Genomic DNA, 17,662 nt, shown 5'->3' on the forward strand with positions numbered 1-17,662 from the left:
GGGTCCGTACGACAGGAGGCGTGCAGCTCAGCCCAGAGGAAGCAGGGAGACAAAAATAGCGCAATTTTCCGGCAAGAATCATTGGCATCCGTGCACTGTCCTCCATCTACAATCATACACATCTGTGCACATGTGGGGGAGGGCAAAAATGATATCAAATCACAGCCTCGGTAGGAATTACACGTAATGGCCCCACTGGAGGGAGAGTAATTCAGGGCTTTTTACGCCTACATATGTGTTTTAAAGTGAATTCAGTGGTAAGTGGTATGGACACCATTATACATTTTTCACAGCTAGATCTCCGTCCAGACAAGCTCTTAGTCTACTGACACCGGCAGATTGTCTTCTCTGGTTTCGGTCACTTGTGTCTCAGGAAACAATTCACATAAAAATGGTCCTCAGTAGTGAACGTACCTTGCCCGAGGCCCAACAGCAGTGAATTAGCTGAACCAGTTAACTAATCATTCGCATCCTTATTTAGATCTGCAGAAAATTGCACAAGCTCATAAATATCAGTCGTCTTAAAATATGCCTGATTCTCCAAGAAATCAATGAAAATTTTTACAAACTGAACTACCAAGCAAATGTAAAGAAAGTGGGGGGAAATCCGGATCAGGGGGCGGCCCTGAAGAGGTTGATAACTCCGGAGTGGTGTGGATGCCAGGTGTAAACATTGTTATTCTGTTAAAGTAGAGAATAGAATGACAACATTCTCCTCATTTATTTGCACTTTTTACTTTACATTAGATTTCTGGGTTCAGAATTCGACACCAACGTTCCAAAACAATAACCGGCATCTTGATCAGCAGCTGACTGATGAAGCGCTGGAGTTTCACTCGCCGCTCCGTACCTCTATTAACACTTGACAGCTCTGCCCATCTGCTGGGACTCAGAGCACAGCCAGTCCCCTCAAGCTGATGAAGCCTTGCCAGTGTGTGAGAGCACTGTCGAGCGGTCCCCATCTCTCTCTCTCTCTCTCTCCCTCCTCTAATCCTCTCATTTCATTTCTCTGGCTCGGGCTGGCCTCTCTCCCGCAGCCTCCTTCTGACTCCCACTCTGCAGAAGTTGACACAGACCCTGGCGCTCTCCTCTGTCTCTCCGCCGTCCTCTCTTAATCTTCCTGCTCTCCTCCCTGTAGCCTCTCTCCCTGGGAGTTCCCGCTGTAACCTTCATGCCGACAGCTCTCTTCCCTGCATCGGCCTGGCTCTGAGTAGCACTGTTGGGACACGAGCGAGGGAATGGCTGTCTTCTTCCTCTCCTCTTCTTCTCCAGTTTTGACATGACTTATAATTAAAGTGACGATAAGGAGGCTCTGTTTGCACTCACCTCACCTGATTGGATTTCTAAGAAAAAAGATGGAAAAGCTGCTGAAAGTGAAATGGCCTATTAGTAACGTCTCATTTGTGCTGGCTGCCTGGAATCCGCTTGGCCATGATGTCGAATTTCTAAGGGAGTAGAGCAACAGGATGAGGGGAGGGGCGGGCGGGCACTGAAGGCCTGATGGTGTAGAGGTGGTTATTTCTAAAATCTGGCCCCGCGTCACATCCACACACCCTGCAGGGCTACGCTTGTATCCTGTATAATAAATGTCCACCGCCATTATTCAGAGCGTCCCCAGCAGTTATTATTGCGTCTCTTGACCTTTCGAGGTGCCTCCGAGCAAAGAGTCACGACTAACTGCCTCTGTGCTCTCTGTGCAGGTGAACACAGGGCCGCAGCTTCAATAGAGAGAGAGAGAGAGAGAGAGAGAGAGAGAGAGAGAGAGAGAGAGAGAGAGAGAGAGAGAGAGAGAGAGAGAGAGAGAGAGAGAGAGAGAGAGAGAGAGAGAGAGAGAGAGAGAGAGAGAGAGAGAGAGAGAGAGAGAGAGAGAGAGAGAGAGAGAGAGAGAGAGAGAGAGACTGCTGCACTGAACATCGTGTACCTCGTCCTTTATCTCTCATCCGTGCGGTTCTTTCTGTTTAACGTCAAACTGTTTGTGCCGGGCTTGGCAGCATCTTCCGGTGAGGTCCGGGTATGGACGAGAATATCTACACGAGAGGCACGAGCGAGCTGAACTTAGTTTTCCCTGACATCTGTGAGAGAGAGCGGCTCAATATCTTCCCGCTGTGAGCAGCTTGGTTAAAGGTTCAGTCTCTTAATGATTCATGGTGGAAATCTAATGGTGTAAGGCTAAACGCTGAGTTATTACAGAGCAGGTGGTGAGTCACAGACTTTTATTAAGGATATCTGTTGCGTTTTGCAGTGTCTGTGCCAGTGATTCCACAACTGGGTGAATATACTATGTGACCTCAATGACCTTATATAAAGATGGACGGCATGCCGGCTCCAGAAAATGAAGCCAAAAGACCCGGATCACTCCCTAATGGTTGCCTGCAGTATAGCTCCTAAACCCTGCCGGCACCATGTTAACAAAATGTGCGTGTGCGAAACCATGATTGAGAGGAAGCATTCTGTGAGAGTGCACCGAACAGTATCCGTGAGCGGAGAGGCCCACATGTGAGCAAATGCCTGACTATACTTCCCAAACTAAATAACATGTAACATTGGGTTTCTGTGTCGACAGCAGTGGTTTATATGATCAACGACATTTGGAATGGCTCGGGGGAAGCAGGTCAGAAGATCAGACGTAGGCTATGACCAGTCAAAGAAGGGGAGCATAAACCACCGTCTCACTCTTGCTTCTCCACTCACGGATACTGCTCTGTACGCTTGTGCAATAAAAAAAAATGGTTTTGCCCGTGCAGGGATGTGGTTTTTTACGTGTGCGAAATTTTGAGACTTAGTAAATGCCATAGACTTGGGCCAGAAGATGGTATCTCTCATTATAGGTAGTTCTTATCCCACTGATGGATGTCCAAGGGTTAATCTTCACTGCAGGTTTGGTATGCTATAAAAAGGACGTGAAACATCACGAGTGGCAGCTGTCACCGTCAGCTATTTGCACCATAAAATGTCCTCCAGGATATTTTGGATTTATTTTTGTTCAGTGAGAGGAAGTGGAGATGCGTCGTCCATATTTATTTATGGGCAGGAGTGTGGGGGGGGGGGGGGGGGGGGGGGGGGGATGTAGCTCATGCCTGGTCAGCATCCTAAATAAATGATTTATACTATTAGATATTCTTGGAGGAAAATCAGGAGAAGGCATAGCTACTGCATCTATAATGGCTCCCATTCGGTGCCATAACATCCCAGAGTTAACTAGTTCTGTATTTGCATACTTACACTTAGTATTTACAGAAAATCCTCAATTTTACAATAAAAAAAAGTTTTTAATTACTCCAATACTGTAATTGCCCAATATCTTATCACTCTAATAGCACTTGAGGACAGCTGTAATGATAATTGTTTTTAGAAACTGAAGTTGTAAAAGTAATTTGCAAGTAAATTCACAAAAACAGCAGAAAATAAACCAGATAAAGTAGGTCACGTTTCCCCTTAACATCCTGAGCAGTATGCACTTCATTCAACTCTGCTCACCACCCACCAAAACACACACAAACACAAACTCACACACACTAAGACACCGAGGCTGTTCGCTCCCTGGTGTTTCTTTTTATAAGTATATGCAATTTTCACACTTTCTGAAGGGAAGCGAGCGAACAATGACAAAAGCAGCTGTCAGGGGGAATCCACACGCAAAAATAGAGCTGATTAAATGAATAGTCCCACTAAGAATAGCAGGTAATCATAGGTTGGTAAAGCACATGAAAGCACACACACAAACACCCCCCCCCCCCCCACACACACACACACAAACACACAGGCTTGTCACTGATACCAGCTGACAGAAACATAAAGAATTCAGTGCTGTGAATACAACATACCATTAACTTTTTCACCCACATGGGAACAAATGCAACACAGTCATCTTTCACACACACACACACACACACGCACACACGCACACACATTAATAAACATACAGTATGGGCAGACAGAGAAATAGAGATAGGAAGCAATTTACAATGCTGTCACATGTATGTGGATTCCAGATGGCACAGAGGCGGGTTTGAAGTTATTATCTCGCTGCTGCTTTACATCCCCACTCTTCCTCCTCTGTTCTCCTCTCCTCTCGCTGTATCGCACATGACAGAGGAGGAAAAACCAAATGTCATCAAGCCGAGACAAATGCCCACAGTGGAAACACTTGTTTAATAAAACAAACACGACGGCAACCTCGGGGGCCAAGGGGAACCCAGTCCAGAAAATAAACACATTTGGAAAATGAACAAAATCAGGGCTGTCTTAACTGGGACTATATAGCATGATCTTCTTTTTTGTTCACTCACCACTTTAAAAACAAAGCTTACAGACGACATGATACTGGATTTCTTCGTGGTGTGTAAATCAGGGATTAGGGAGGGCTGTGTGACAAAGCACCAGAGAACCATCAGACAGATACATCTGATGTTTTGGGGGAGGGAGACTGGACCACTGGTCAACTTTGCTTTTAGGAGAGAAAAAGGATAAACACCATCACTCATGTGTCTGGTAGATTGTTTTCCTCTGGTGCTCACAGTGTTTACAGTTGAGCAGAGAACATGTTGAGCGACTGCTCTATCAAAAATGCATTTAGCAGCTCAGCGGCTAGAGGATAAGAACGTCTTCCACATGTGTTTTGGGAAAATATTTTGCACACATATTTTTGGCAGTTTGTTTACACATGGAGCTGGAGGACAGTGTTGGTTATTTCATTATTTGTTTCCTCTCCTCCGGGCAGTGGTTGGCACTTTTGCCTCTCGGGGTCTCGGTTCAAATCCAGGCAAAAGTTATTTGTAAAATATGACAATTATTGTAGAAAATTTGTTCATGTCAAACTATGAAAAAAGGCTAATAGAACTAAAATTAGAAAGGACAGAGTTTATATGTAAAATGTAAACATAAATAAACATCTCATTCAAATTTGTTTATTCTGCATAAGGGAAGGTTTTTTATATCAGCAAATATAGATACCCATATGCCTGTGGAAGGGTTATATCAGCCAATTTTTATTTTCTTACCAATTAATTGGTTGGGCCAACAAGGCTGCCATCAACTCTGGAGGGTGTCTGTGATTGTTTCTGACCTTTTTGTTTATTTGAAAGTAAAGCCCACAGACAGACAGACGGACAGACAGACAGACAGACAGACAGACAGACAGACAGACAGACAGACAGACAGAGGGACGGGTGCTCTGAGAGGTCAGTGAGTCCATGAGCAGACAGGATTCAGAGGTTAGTGCTGATATGATGATTGGACGAGACTGACAGGCGAGGGGGGGGCACTGGCAGGGGGCCCGATAGCTTCACCGTCCCCCCGGCAGAAAAATGATGCCAGGAGATGTTGGTCTGACTGTGATTCAGCACTCAGTCAGTGATGATGACTGATACCTCGAACTGGCCCCATACTGACTCATCAGTCTATTCTTTATACCATTAGCGGGGCTCGGCCCCCCCGGTGTGCTCTGCCCCTGATCAGCGCAGGTCGGTGATGAACTCATCTGTGTATCAGTGATTGCCCTACATTTGTTTAACACATTCTGGCGCTAATTAAAGTCAACTGTGACCCTGCGCCCTCCACCAACACACACACACACACCCACACTCAGACGGCATAATACGCTCTATAAATGAAACATGAGCTTCACTCGCCCCATGCACCCTTCTATCTCACGTACTTGTTGCTCCTCTCTGTCTCTGCAAGAGCTTGCAGCCAGAGGCGTCGCTAGTGGTGTAGCGCTGGTTTATGAGCCGGAGCTGCTGCAGTAGACACACACACACACACACACGCATACACACACACGCACACACACACACACACACACACATACGCACACACGCGCACACACACAGACGAGCTGTTGCTGCGAACAACTCACAGCCTCCTCTCTACACATCTGACCTTTACTTTGGTCAACAGATGAAATGAAACTGTGAGAGCCTGCTATAGAGAAAGGAACACTCAGAGCCTCAGTGTTGGTCTAATGATTATTTCCCACATACACACTGCTGAAAGGCCTTTGTATCATTTAGATCAAGAGCATCAGATCTACAGCACGGGTCCCTGATCAGTAATTTCATTTAAATGTCAGTGGGCCGACTGATCTCCATGTTCTCCACTTCAATAATAATTGGGATAGGTCTCCATTGCCAGCTATTAAAAAAGATTCCGAACCAATTTGCCAAAACATTTTGTTTTCAAGCCAAGGAAGGAGCTCGGGACCCATAAGCCAAAATTACAGCAGCAGTGAAGGAAAACTGCGACAGTGGAAAATATGTTCCACTGTCGCTTCCCTAACGCCAGCTTGTGACGTGCTCTGTGGTGACAGGGGTGTTTACTGTGCGTAACCAGCAGAGCAATCCTGTGGTGAAATCCAGGTTGTCACAAGCTAGAGGAGGAATTCATTAGCCTCAATCTCTCATGTCTGTCCAATAGATATACAGATGTTGCGTTAGCTAAGAATAGCATTAACAGCAGAAAACAGTTGAAATAAAAACCAAAACATAAACTGAATGTAAAGATGTACGATGTGTCTCCACTTTCACCCACTGTCTATAAATTAAGCAAAAATATTCCATATATGGACGCTGCCATCTTGCACTGCTCTGACTTTGAATGTATAAAGTTCCCATCTGTTCCTCATCAAAAATAAGGACATTTCCCAATTGTGGGACTAATAAAGGACTTCTTTTCTTATCTTATGAAACAATGTAATGCCCAGTTTGAAATGACAGTAAACAATTCTCTTTGCTGCAAATTTGAATCTAAAACTGAGATGAGGTGTTTTTGCATCATACTACTCCCCTTCTGTTACTATCCAGTGTTTTGTGAATTAGTGTTTTTATAATCATGTTCTGTAGCATCCTCTTAATTTCTTCCCTGCTGAATTACCTCCGCTACCTCCAATCACTCAATTTCCTCCCATGGAATCAATAGAGTTTTCTTCATCCCAATGAAACAGGCTTCTCTCTCACGTGTGGTTCATGTAACCCCTCCTCCCCCCTCATTTTGAGCTAATATAAACTAATCACTCTGGATTTCATGGCTGTTATGTGAACGCTGGCCTACCCGCTGCTCTGTGCATTCTCCTTTACGACGATGAAACAGCACGCTCAAATCAATCGGTGACCCCTTGCACGTGTCATCGTAGAAACACTCATATACTCAATCTGAAGCCAATGACACATTTTAATCCACGATAGAGAAATGCGGGATGCAGAGAGGAGTTTTATCAGGTTCTCGCTAATTGGCAGCTTTGATGAATGATTAGAAAGGACAGTACCTTGGGTCGCTCTTTTGAAGATGTTGTGACACGGTAGTTTTAATTACTGCCGGAGCTTGACAGGAGAGCAGGGCACTTGTGGGGGGAGCCGGGCTTTGATTTATGAGGCGGCAAACCCGGTAAATATGAGGAAATAAGGACAAGGATTGATGTCGTGAGGTGGATGTCAACAAAAGGAAGTGTAATCAACCCTAAATTGTCTTCTGCAGTAATCAGTAATCAGCGACAGAAATAAAAATATTCCAATCTGATCTAAACAAAATGACTCTGAAAGTCTGCCAGAATAAATCATGTCAGTGTATCATATTGAGAGACTCTCTCTGTGTTCACCACTGTATTATGCAAATCCTTGTCACGGCGCGGGAACAATATGGGCTTTCTCAACCTGCAGCATCCATCTATTGTCATCCTGTGGGCATGTGACTCAAAAGCTGTAATCTGGTGCCGCGGAGCTATCTGCAGCACACTGCTCCACGGTCTGTACCGAACCGAGACACAGAGTGATTCGTTAGGCCCCGAGAGATAAATAACCACAGTTTCCGTCTGTGCCTGCAACAGAGACAAAATGGTCACCTTGTTGTGCCCTCCTCATGGACTCATGAGGACAGAAAGGGGAACCTGCGAGGATTACAAATTGCAAAACGCAGACAAACAAATTGCTTGAAATTTTAACTGTTAATATTTTTTTGCCGGGAAAAAGACCCATGCCATGAAGGCAGACGGCAGAGAAGAAGACGGGGAGCTTTGATGTATGGTGTGACGGGATTTAATGATCCAGGAAAGAGAGCTCTCAACATTACTTTGAAGGAGTTTTTTTTTAAGTGCCATCAATCTCAACATTTTTGGACGCCTGCTGCACTTTAGTAGGAACTGAGGACGCTTGCTTCGACAGACAACTGAGTCGACTAAATGAGTTGGTGTGGACAAACTAAATTCATTCTTCCATTCTCTGTGTCTGTCTGGATGTCTCTCTGCTGCCTTTCTTGTGGCAGTGGCCTTACAAGCATCCAGACCCACTCAACTGTAATGCACGAAAACATTCACACACTCTTAAAATTTTGATATTTTTTTTATAACGCACCCAACTCGGTGCAACATAGTCTCAAGAGTCGCTCTAATCTCCTCACACAGAGGATACATTTCCATAAAGCTGCAGTGTCACATGCGGGTGGAGGAACTGAGCGTGTTTACACTCGTGCAGACGACTCTCTACCTCATGGTTATTTTGTTAATCCTATCAGTTCAGCAGACATGTAGTTGCAGCTATGAATCACCGTCTTCAAACGGGGCCATGGGAAAAGGGAGAAAGGGGAGGGGAGAGCAGGTTTTGGGTCATCTATTCTGGAGGAGGCAGGCTAAATCAGGGCATGACGACTGTATAGTTAACCTACTTCAATTTATTTCCTTGTTTCATGGGTTTTACCGAAGCAATTTTTTGGGGTCTGGCTCGTCTCCTGCGTGTGCCGTGAATGAGACTGCGAAATAGAAAATTTTTGATTAATACTCAAATGAGAAAACCATCAAAGGGAAAAATTTATTGTTTATAAAGAAGGGTGAAAAAAAACACTGCAAATTACCTCGCTCAGAATAAAGTTGTATCATCCCCTAAAAATGTCCGGTACCATAGTTTCTATTATAGTGCTACTGTAATAAATCATATTTTATCTGCTGTCCCGCTATTAGAATAATCTGCTTTTGTTTTTAGGGCCCGAGCACCGAATGCTTAGAGGCCCTATTGAAATTGTAAGGATTATTCTTATTTTATTTATGTGATGTAATGTGACGCAACATGATTTTTTATCATTTCTTGGACCACTACAGGGCACCAAACATCTACACTGTCTCCTGGCAGCTATGTGATAAATACCGAGCTCCAGTGTAGCTACTTGTTGTACGAGGTTCGATGTAGTTGAGACACTAGTCAAATAATTGTGTTGCTCTTGGAGCCACTCTGCAGATACTCACCCAGACGCTGTCATCGCAGAGAAAATGATTCACACCAGTATTAAAGTGTTTTACTGGCGTATTTTTGCCCTTGAGTGGGCAGCATAGTGTCAGGGAGATGTACAGCCCCTGTAATTAAACCTACAATGATTTATGTAAATTGTTCTTTTTCCAGAATCTCAAAGTGTGGATGCAGCAGAGTTAAGTAAGTGTCCCGTCACCACAGATTCATCTAAACCGTCAAAATGAATTATTTTCACTTCTCTTTGGAAGCATCAGGAGATTAAGACAAATTGACCCTGTGTGTACGGTCTATACCGTGTTGGTTTTATACTATACTACACAATCCTGTTTTATATGGAGTGGACTGCATTTATATAGTGCTTCTCTAGTATTATCAGCCACTTAAAGCTCTCTACAGTACAAGCTGTCAAATCATACAACGCTTCTTAATGCATTTTCTATTACACACCATCCAAAACAACCATCAGGGGCAATTGGCGTTCAGTATCTTGACCAAAGACACTTTAGAATAACTAGAGAAGCCGGGGATCAAACCTTTGACCTTCTGGTTAGTGGACGACCCGCTCTACAGCCACAGTTAAAAATAAAACGTAAAAAAAATGAAAGGTTAAAACCCAAAATGTTTGGTTTCCCAGCTTTTGAGTTGCAAACGTAAATTAAGAGTTAATCTTCCTTGAATTTATAAAGATCGTCTTTATTGCAGGGGCTGAATAAAACTGTTATAAACTAATGATTCAATTGTTACCAAATTACATGCATTTAAAATGAATTTAGCTGAAACAGAGTCAAAACTAGAAAGCCTGCAGAAAATCACACAGACCTCAGTCATCTAGATATCCATGACTTTTTCATCAGGACCAAATTTTTCTCTAAGAAATCAATGAAAACGCTGAAGGTGATTGAATTTCCTGATCGGGAGCTGCACCAAAATGTAACGGCCTCCGTCCTGACCCATACCGCATCCTTCCACCAAGTTTCTTATTAATCTGTTGTGTAGCTTTTGTGTAATCCTTCTTACAAGCCAATAAACCAACAAACAAACAGGCAGGAGTGAAAACATGACCTCATTTTTGTCCAGGGAAATAAAAACTCCCTGCCTAGCAACCAATTTAAGATTCATTTTTCATAGGTCCATGAAGACTTAATGCCATTTACATCAAACGGATTAAGACATTTCAAAAATTATCCATCACCTAATGAATGTTTCCTTAGAGCTGGGACTCATTAATGTCTTATTATTGTAGCTTTTCCTTTGTGGCGCTCTGTGATGAACATGATGCTGGAAAAAAGAGAAAAAGGAGAACGAGCTCTGCGTGATAGGTGAGGCTCACTGTGTAGATAATTGGCGTGGCCTTTCCAGGGAGCCAGAGGGTGATGGTGAGGCTGTGATTAAACAGACTCAGTGTTTTCTCAGTGTGGCTGGTCTCAGCCAATGAGCTCGGCCCCGGTGACACCGGGCGGCGTCATCACTCCCACGGGACACCGGTGGAAATACAAAAACAATTATCGACCCTGCAGTCCACACGGAACATCTAATCACTCCCGCACTTTCCACACCTGCTGAACACCTGCAAACCCGGCTGACGAGGCGCAGAGCGGGACAAAGGTGTTTACTCCGTCCACCACGTCACCACAGAAACCACCTGGGCGGAGAAGTGTGTTGACTTGGAAAAGCCTCGCTAAATGTCCAAAGCAGTGCCCCAATGTTAAAGGTGGAGTTGGCGATTCTCGGGGTACAACTATTTACAAAACAAACACACCCATCCTTTTCACAGCTGTTTCAGAGACTCCACCCGCCACATTCATGCCCGCATATCAACAAGGTGCATCCTTGTCTCGCAGTCTCCTCTGGAGGCGTGGGTTCGTATCCCACTTCTGACATTGTGCTTTGGGAGAGGCGGTGGACTATGGGCAGAGAATCCAACGGTGGTCTCTGGTTCGACTCCACGGAGTGACAACACAAAAACATACCTGGACGGACAACACCTGAATCTGTTCCCCACTGTCTAAGTGCCTACCCCAACCCGCTGTCTAAGTGCTCCTGAGCAAGGCACCTTACTCCCCCAACACCTGGGCGCTGTGCATGGCTGCCCACTGCCCTGTGTGTCCTCCTGTGTTCACCAGATGGGACAAAAGCAGAGAACAAATTTCCCCCCATTTGCATGTCGTGTGTGTGTGGAACCAATAAATGTATCTTCTTCTTCACTGGAGTTGGGATTATCCCCCCCACAGATATTAACATAATCTGCTGACACAATACACCGTACTGTATTCTCACAAACTACATATTCGACAACCAGAATCAGCAGCAACAACCTGCAGCTCGGTCCAGAGGTGAACCGAGTGAAATGGCGATGAACGATGTTCATGGAGGTTTTCCACCTTTTCATTATTTTGTCATCTTCTTTGAGTAAGCTGTTTTCTGTGGCCCTTCTGAGGAAAACTGTTTTGAAAATTGCTTTTTCCGTGGCTAACATTGTTGTGCCCTGAAGAAGTCGTTATTTCGTGGTCAAATACCATTTCACCCTCGGTAGACTCGTTATATTAACTTTAAAATGATTTAGATGATTGGTTGGTTCAAGGTTTTTATAGGTTACAAAAAAAACCTTGATATCAATGACATCACTGGAAACACGGAGCGTGGTCCATCCTGTTGCTCACACGATTTTCAAGTGGACAGTTCATCTCCTCACACATGCATTAAGATGTCCTGGATTCGTCTCTTGGGACCAGGCGAGGCCACTGTAGCAGGTCAGAGGGTGTCAGCTGACTAGGTGGTCTCATGTGACCCAGGATGCATTTATGTTAACACAGCGAAACGAACGTAGTCACGAGTCCTCCACCACCTGGTCGTTTGGGTGATCAGATTCTCATGACGCACTCAGGTGGCATTTGGGTGCATTCGGATCTGTGTCCACATTGTCCTCATGAGATCAGATCACTCAGAATAGATGTTAATATCAGATCTGAACAGGGTCTTGTAATGGTTAAGCTCAGAACCCAAACATTGCACTGTAGCTTTGACTCTTCATGAACCTCTGCCTCTTCCTGATTGGTGGCATTTGATCTCTTCCTGGTCCCTCGGCCTGATCCTCTGATGCTCCAGGGCAGCTCGGTTCCCTTTTTCTCATGAAGTGGCCTTCTGGAGAAAAAGGGAACAGAGAGCTCAGGTGCTGCGGTCTTATGGTGAACTGAGAAAAGCTGTGCTGAACACCATGTCCAAAAGTGAACAGGCATTCAGAGTCTGACTGACTTATCTATTTTGCAAATGACAATCTACAAAGAAAGAAGATATACAAAAGCTGCTGGCGTGGAACAGTAGCAGACACCGTTAGCTGGTGTGTTATGTGTGGAGCCGTGCACAGTCCCTGCAGCTTGAGTGAGTGTGCAGGTCTGCTGCAGTAGGATGAGTTAATGTATTGGAACTAAAGAAGAAGCTTGGCCACCGGTGAGGGGGGGAGGAAGCCTGGGGCCACAGAGCCAGGAGAATGACCTTCGGCAGGGCAAAGAGAAACAGTGGAGCAGCATCTGAGCTCCAACTGACAGGCTGTTAGAGAGCTAAGCTGAAGCTTTGAAGTGAACTCTGCTTTGCTCCACTGAGCCACAAGAAAGTGAATTGTTTAACACAAAAAAAGAAACGCTTTAAAGAAAAAGGAACCTTTCAGATTCTGAAACCTTTAAAAGTTTTATATTATAAGGCAGTTGTATTTCATTTTCACCAAGACAATTTCTCACGGCTAGAACAAGCACCCAATTATAAAGTGGTCTTATATTCATCCCTAAATTCAAGTTAAGTAAAAAGTGACACATGTAGACATACTTGATGCTTTAGTTTAACATCTTAATGCTGGGAACATTAATAAACTGCTCAGAGAGCTGGAGCCATTTTAAAGGCAAAGTGGGGTCACAGCACAGGTTGTTTCTATTTTCATTGCAGTTTCTATCAAGCTCAAAACTTCATAGCATTTTTTACATTATTTTAGGCTTTAAACTTAATTTCTTCTACGATGGCCTTCACTTTTCATTTCTACCTTTTACTTCTGTAGATAGAAGTCAGTGCAACGTATAGATCTTTGGTTGTTCCAGTGAAGCTAGCTTTAATGTGTCCAGAGGCTGCAGCAACCAGTTTTATATAAATCACCTGATAGTATATAGGATTTTGTAAACCATGTTAATATTTAATATGAGCCCCATTAAATTATCCCGAGGGAAATTTGTCAGAATAATCTGAAAGTTTGGTTTAATTGATGAAAACAGTTGCAGCTTTATGACTCAACTCTATAAAGCCTGGTAGTAAAAGAATAGTTCAATCACATACACTGCACTGTTATTCCCTAGCGGTCCATGAAGGCAAAATCTTATCTCCAACAGCTTAACTTCAGTTGAGCAGATCTGACAGTTGAGTCTCGACTACTTCATGTTCAAAGTCTCAATCCGCCCTCAAAGCGATGCTTCCTGTGACTCAGCTCTTACTCATGTTGAGCCCTTTGTTCATATTTAATGAGCTCCAACATGGTCTGCAAATGTCAACCAATCTGTGCCACCAAAAAGAGCTCAAGAGTCGCTGGAGGAGAACAGCTGCTCGAGTGTGTCAACAATGAGATGCTTTTAATTGCAATTAAATTGAGACCGAACAAAAATCTTGGCCCCGGAGACTATACCTCTCCAGCAGCTGCTGCTGTAGGACGTCTGCCAGTGCTCATGTAAACACTCACATCAGAAGATGACAGCACGAAAAAAACCTTTGATCGAAAATGTAACTTATTTTATTGGGTCAACAAGCATTTCACTGAAGACCTGTTGTCTTCAAAGAATTCAATCTCAAATTCTCCAACGCTTCACATGTTTATCAATGTTTCAAGTAACAAACACTTTGTTTAAATTAAAATATTAATGTATTTCAGCTACATTAGAAAACTTAAACCGAAGAGACCCAAATTTTCAAATTCTCAAATTAAAGTAGCAGTCGATGGCTTTCAGCGACTTAGCCGTCAAACTGCCGGAGCCTTTTCCTCTTCCAGTGGAGCCTCCTCCGGTTTCTCCTCCAAAGGACGGGACTGTTTGATGCCGAACAGGCTGCGCAGGTTGACCTCCGGGTCAACGTAATGAGGGATCTTGCGTTCGTTGAAGAGGCCCGAGAGGTTGGTCTCCACTTTCGTCCGTCTGGAGATGCGCATGCGCAGGGCGAAGAGGCGATGCAGGTTTTGCTCCACAAGGGGGTGGTGGTTTCCGTTCAGGCGCTTCTGCCACGATTTCTTGGCCCTTTGACGTTTCTGTTGGGATATAAAAAAAAAAAACATTTTAGGGAGAGGTTTTTGGATAATATTGTTTTTGCCATTGCTTTGGTTGTGTATAGCCACATATCCGAAATCAATCATCTGCCAAGGTTGATTAAGCCTTCAACTAACTTGCATAACATCAGTCTCACCTTCAGAGTGGTGGCACTTGGGTCATGGTGAAGCAGGTGTCTATTCATACTCTCCTGTGGAAGGAAAGTCATAATATACAACATACTGAGGCTTTGTACAAAAACAAAAAGCTGGAATAGGCAGTAATCGTCCTTCCTCCATGTTTACACCCAGTTTCATCAGATTCAAATTTGGATTTTTGAAGTTTTCGCAGAAATCTGCTGATCCGTGTCCCAGTTCTAATATCACTATTAAAAAGGCAGTTCTGCATTATGCTGAAAGTTAAATAGAAAGTGTTTTTTGAATACAAGAACTGATCACATCACCTCACAAGGACCAGCAAACATGTTATGTACCCGCATAGCAAACTTGCGTGGGCAGTCAGGGAAGGCGCACGTGTACTTGAGGAGCTCGAGGTGAACCTTGCGGATGTGGTGCTGCAGGTTGAAGGTGGTGGAGAAGTAGGCCTGGCAGTCCTTCCTGGGACAGACCAGGACAGGCTTGTGGGAAGCATGGATCCACTTGTGCCTGCGCAGTGTTTCGGCCTTCTTAAACACCTTCTTACACACTGGGCACTCGAAGGTGGCTGTTTAAAAAGATGGAAGTATCAACCAACATTTTCACCGGACGCTGGGTTAAAAACACTGAATCAATTAAGGCTTCACTTAAAGAAACATTCAGGATGGAATTTGCTAGATGACCACAACCTGCTCACCTGAGTGTTTAGCCATGTGCTTCTGGAGCTTCCCCCAGGTGTGTTCCTGCACCTTGCAGTTGGCATGTGGGCAGCGGTAACCTGTGGGGGGGGGGGGGGGGGGCGCACCGGACACCGGACACCAAGGTCAGTGAGTGCATCAGGAAACAAAGACCATAGTGGCATCCAATCTGGATGGCGGATCATGATCTTGCTGGCTGCTGACCATAGACTGACTGATTGACTGAATGATTGCAGCAGGACGGCTTGACATACAGTATTGAAGTTATCCTTCAAAATGTTTACCCTCATCAATGCTGCTAAAAACTTTAAGGGTTTTTAGTAGTTTTTCCTTACTCTTGCTGAGGGTTAAGGACAGAGGATGTCACACCATGTTAAAGCCCAAAGAGACCAATTGTGATTTGTGAATATGGGCTATACAAATAAAATTTGATTGATTGATTGATCTCTAGCCATCTCCATCACACGCCACGTATATCATCTTTCCTCAGGGAATCATCTTCAATTGAAACGCACGCCCTCTTTAATGAAGGAATCTGACCGGGGTGGAAGATGAAAGAACCCCTGCCAGGATCGAAATGGACCAACCTGCGTGCTTCTTCTTATGAGCATTGCGGGCGATGTGGGAGACGAACGTAGCGTTGCATCCGTCCTCTGTGCACCTTAACCCAGCAGGGAAATGACAGGTAAAAATAAATTTAATCAATTCAGTGGGGCCACACCCACTAAACCACTCATTTATCTCCTGCTGCAGTCTGCACTGCAGGGAATTAAACAGTTTATTCATTATAAGCATGGCAGCTGCGTGTCTTTAACAGACGGGAGGGATATCAGATATTGCATTAAGTCATAGGACAAAGCCACAGGCTGGGTTTTCCCGGCAGGAAAGAAATAAACAATGTAGTAGAGACGTACTTGAACTCCGCAGACACATCATGCTCCTTCAAGTGCAGCTTCAGCAGCCTGCGCTTTTTGAAGGTCAAGGAGCAGTTGGGCTGGTTACACTGTGGGAGGAGAAACACATCAAGTGGTTAAAACGACACTTAAAAAGTTATTCAACATCAAGGGCAGGAGAGCTGGTGGATAAAAACGCGTCGTGTTGGCGCCATCTTGTGGCTTAATTCAGACTAACCGCGAAGAACTTGTTTTTCGCTGCGTGGGCGCATCCCACGTGTCTTTTCAGTTTGCTCGAGGTGAGGAAAGTCTTGGTGCAGGTCGCAAATATGCACCTGAGGGACGTACAGTGAAAGAGTGACAGGAACAGCAACAGTGACCTTATCACAAGAATGCATCATGGTGTGACTCACTTGAACTGTTTGTCTCCTTTGTGCTGCAGCATGTGGCGGCTCAGGTGAGATTTCCTCGTGAAACGTCGACCACAGCCTGCAACTGCGCACTGGCACGGCCGCTGGGGACATTTTGGGTGAAGTTAAGGCACATTTCAAACTTTCAAATTCAGAAAAACTGCACACTAGTCTTCAGCAGATCTGGCAGGCCTAAATTTTCAAACAACACTTTTGTTTCTCTTCTTTGTTATTGGACATTTTATTGTTACTGCAAACTATGTATTATATAAAATGTTACTATGCATTGTTTTAACATCGTCTTATGTTTAAGGGAAACCAATAATTAGAGGGGAATTGCTCCACTGAGATCATAATCAGATTGGGCAAGTGACCTTAGACCCCGCCTCCTCCTGCAGCAGCAAGAATCACCTAAAATGGTTTAATGGATGAAGACTCAGACATTAATTAATATGACAATACAGATATTTTCATAAGCATCATCTGCAGGATATTAATATTATTCTTGTATTAAACTGAATACACATATAATTGCATCATGGAATTTGCTACACTCTGCAAGGACTTTTACTGAAGTAGAAAAGTTATTTTTGTATTTTTACTTGATTACATTTATTTCCGTTGTCGTACGCTTACCTTTAATACATTTACGTTTATTTAAAAGCAGGTGTTACATTTATTTTACTCAAGGGGAAAAGTTACATCTGAAGCCCACTTTAACTCGAGTACTTCTGCTCATTTGTACTTTAAACTTGAGTAAAATGTTGGAGTACTTCCTGCTGTCTACACGGTCAGACGTGTCCTTGTACCTCTCCGGTGTGCACCGTCTCATGCTCCTTGAGTTTCCACTGCCTGGTGAAAGCGGCTGCGCAGTTGACGTGGCTGCACTTCAGCTGCGGCCTCGGTGCAGCGCTCGCCGGTTTCTCGCTTCTCAACGGCTCCATCTTCATCCGATATCTCAGCACGTCTCTTCTTCGTAATGTTTGTCTCTAATGGAGGAGCGGCC

General features: G+C 44.2%; 1 protein-coding gene across 1 annotated transcript; it reads right to left on the reverse strand.

Moving 5' to 3' along the window:
- Positions 1-14,220: 14,220 nt before the first annotated feature.
- Positions 14,221-17,606, reverse strand: 42sp43 (P43 5S RNA-binding protein). The gene is made up of 9 exons (XM_053443237.1): positions 17,466-17,606; positions 16,660-16,760; positions 16,485-16,581; positions 16,268-16,356; positions 15,941-16,014; positions 15,353-15,433; positions 14,994-15,223; positions 14,658-14,711; positions 14,221-14,502 (listed from the first exon to the last, which is right to left on the reverse strand). The coding sequence occupies exons 1-9, from the start codon at positions 17,604-17,606 to the stop codon at positions 14,221-14,223; spliced, it is 1,149 nt and encodes a 382-aa protein (XP_053299212.1).
- Between the last annotated feature and the right edge of the window lie 56 nt (positions 17,607-17,662).

This window comes from Pleuronectes platessa, chromosome 16 (genome assembly GCF_947347685.1).
Source record: "Pleuronectes platessa chromosome 16, fPlePla1.1, whole genome shotgun sequence".
Taxonomy (NCBI): domain Eukaryota; kingdom Metazoa; phylum Chordata; class Actinopteri; order Pleuronectiformes; family Pleuronectidae; genus Pleuronectes; species Pleuronectes platessa.

Bases quoted from the DNA above. Each gene is read 5' to 3' on its own strand.
- 42sp43 (XM_053443237.1), bottom strand. From the start codon at position 17,606: ATGAAGATGGAGCCGTTGAGAAGCGAGAAACCGGCGAGCGCTGCACCG. The intron at 16,582-16,659 runs GTGAGTCACACC...TACGTCCCTCAG, and splicing joins AAAGGAGACAAACAGTTCAA to GTGCATATTTGCGACCTGCA. The intron at 16,357-16,484 runs GTTAGTCTGAAT...CTCCTCCCACAG, and splicing joins CGAAAAACAAGTTCTTCGCG to TGTAACCAGCCCAACTGCTC.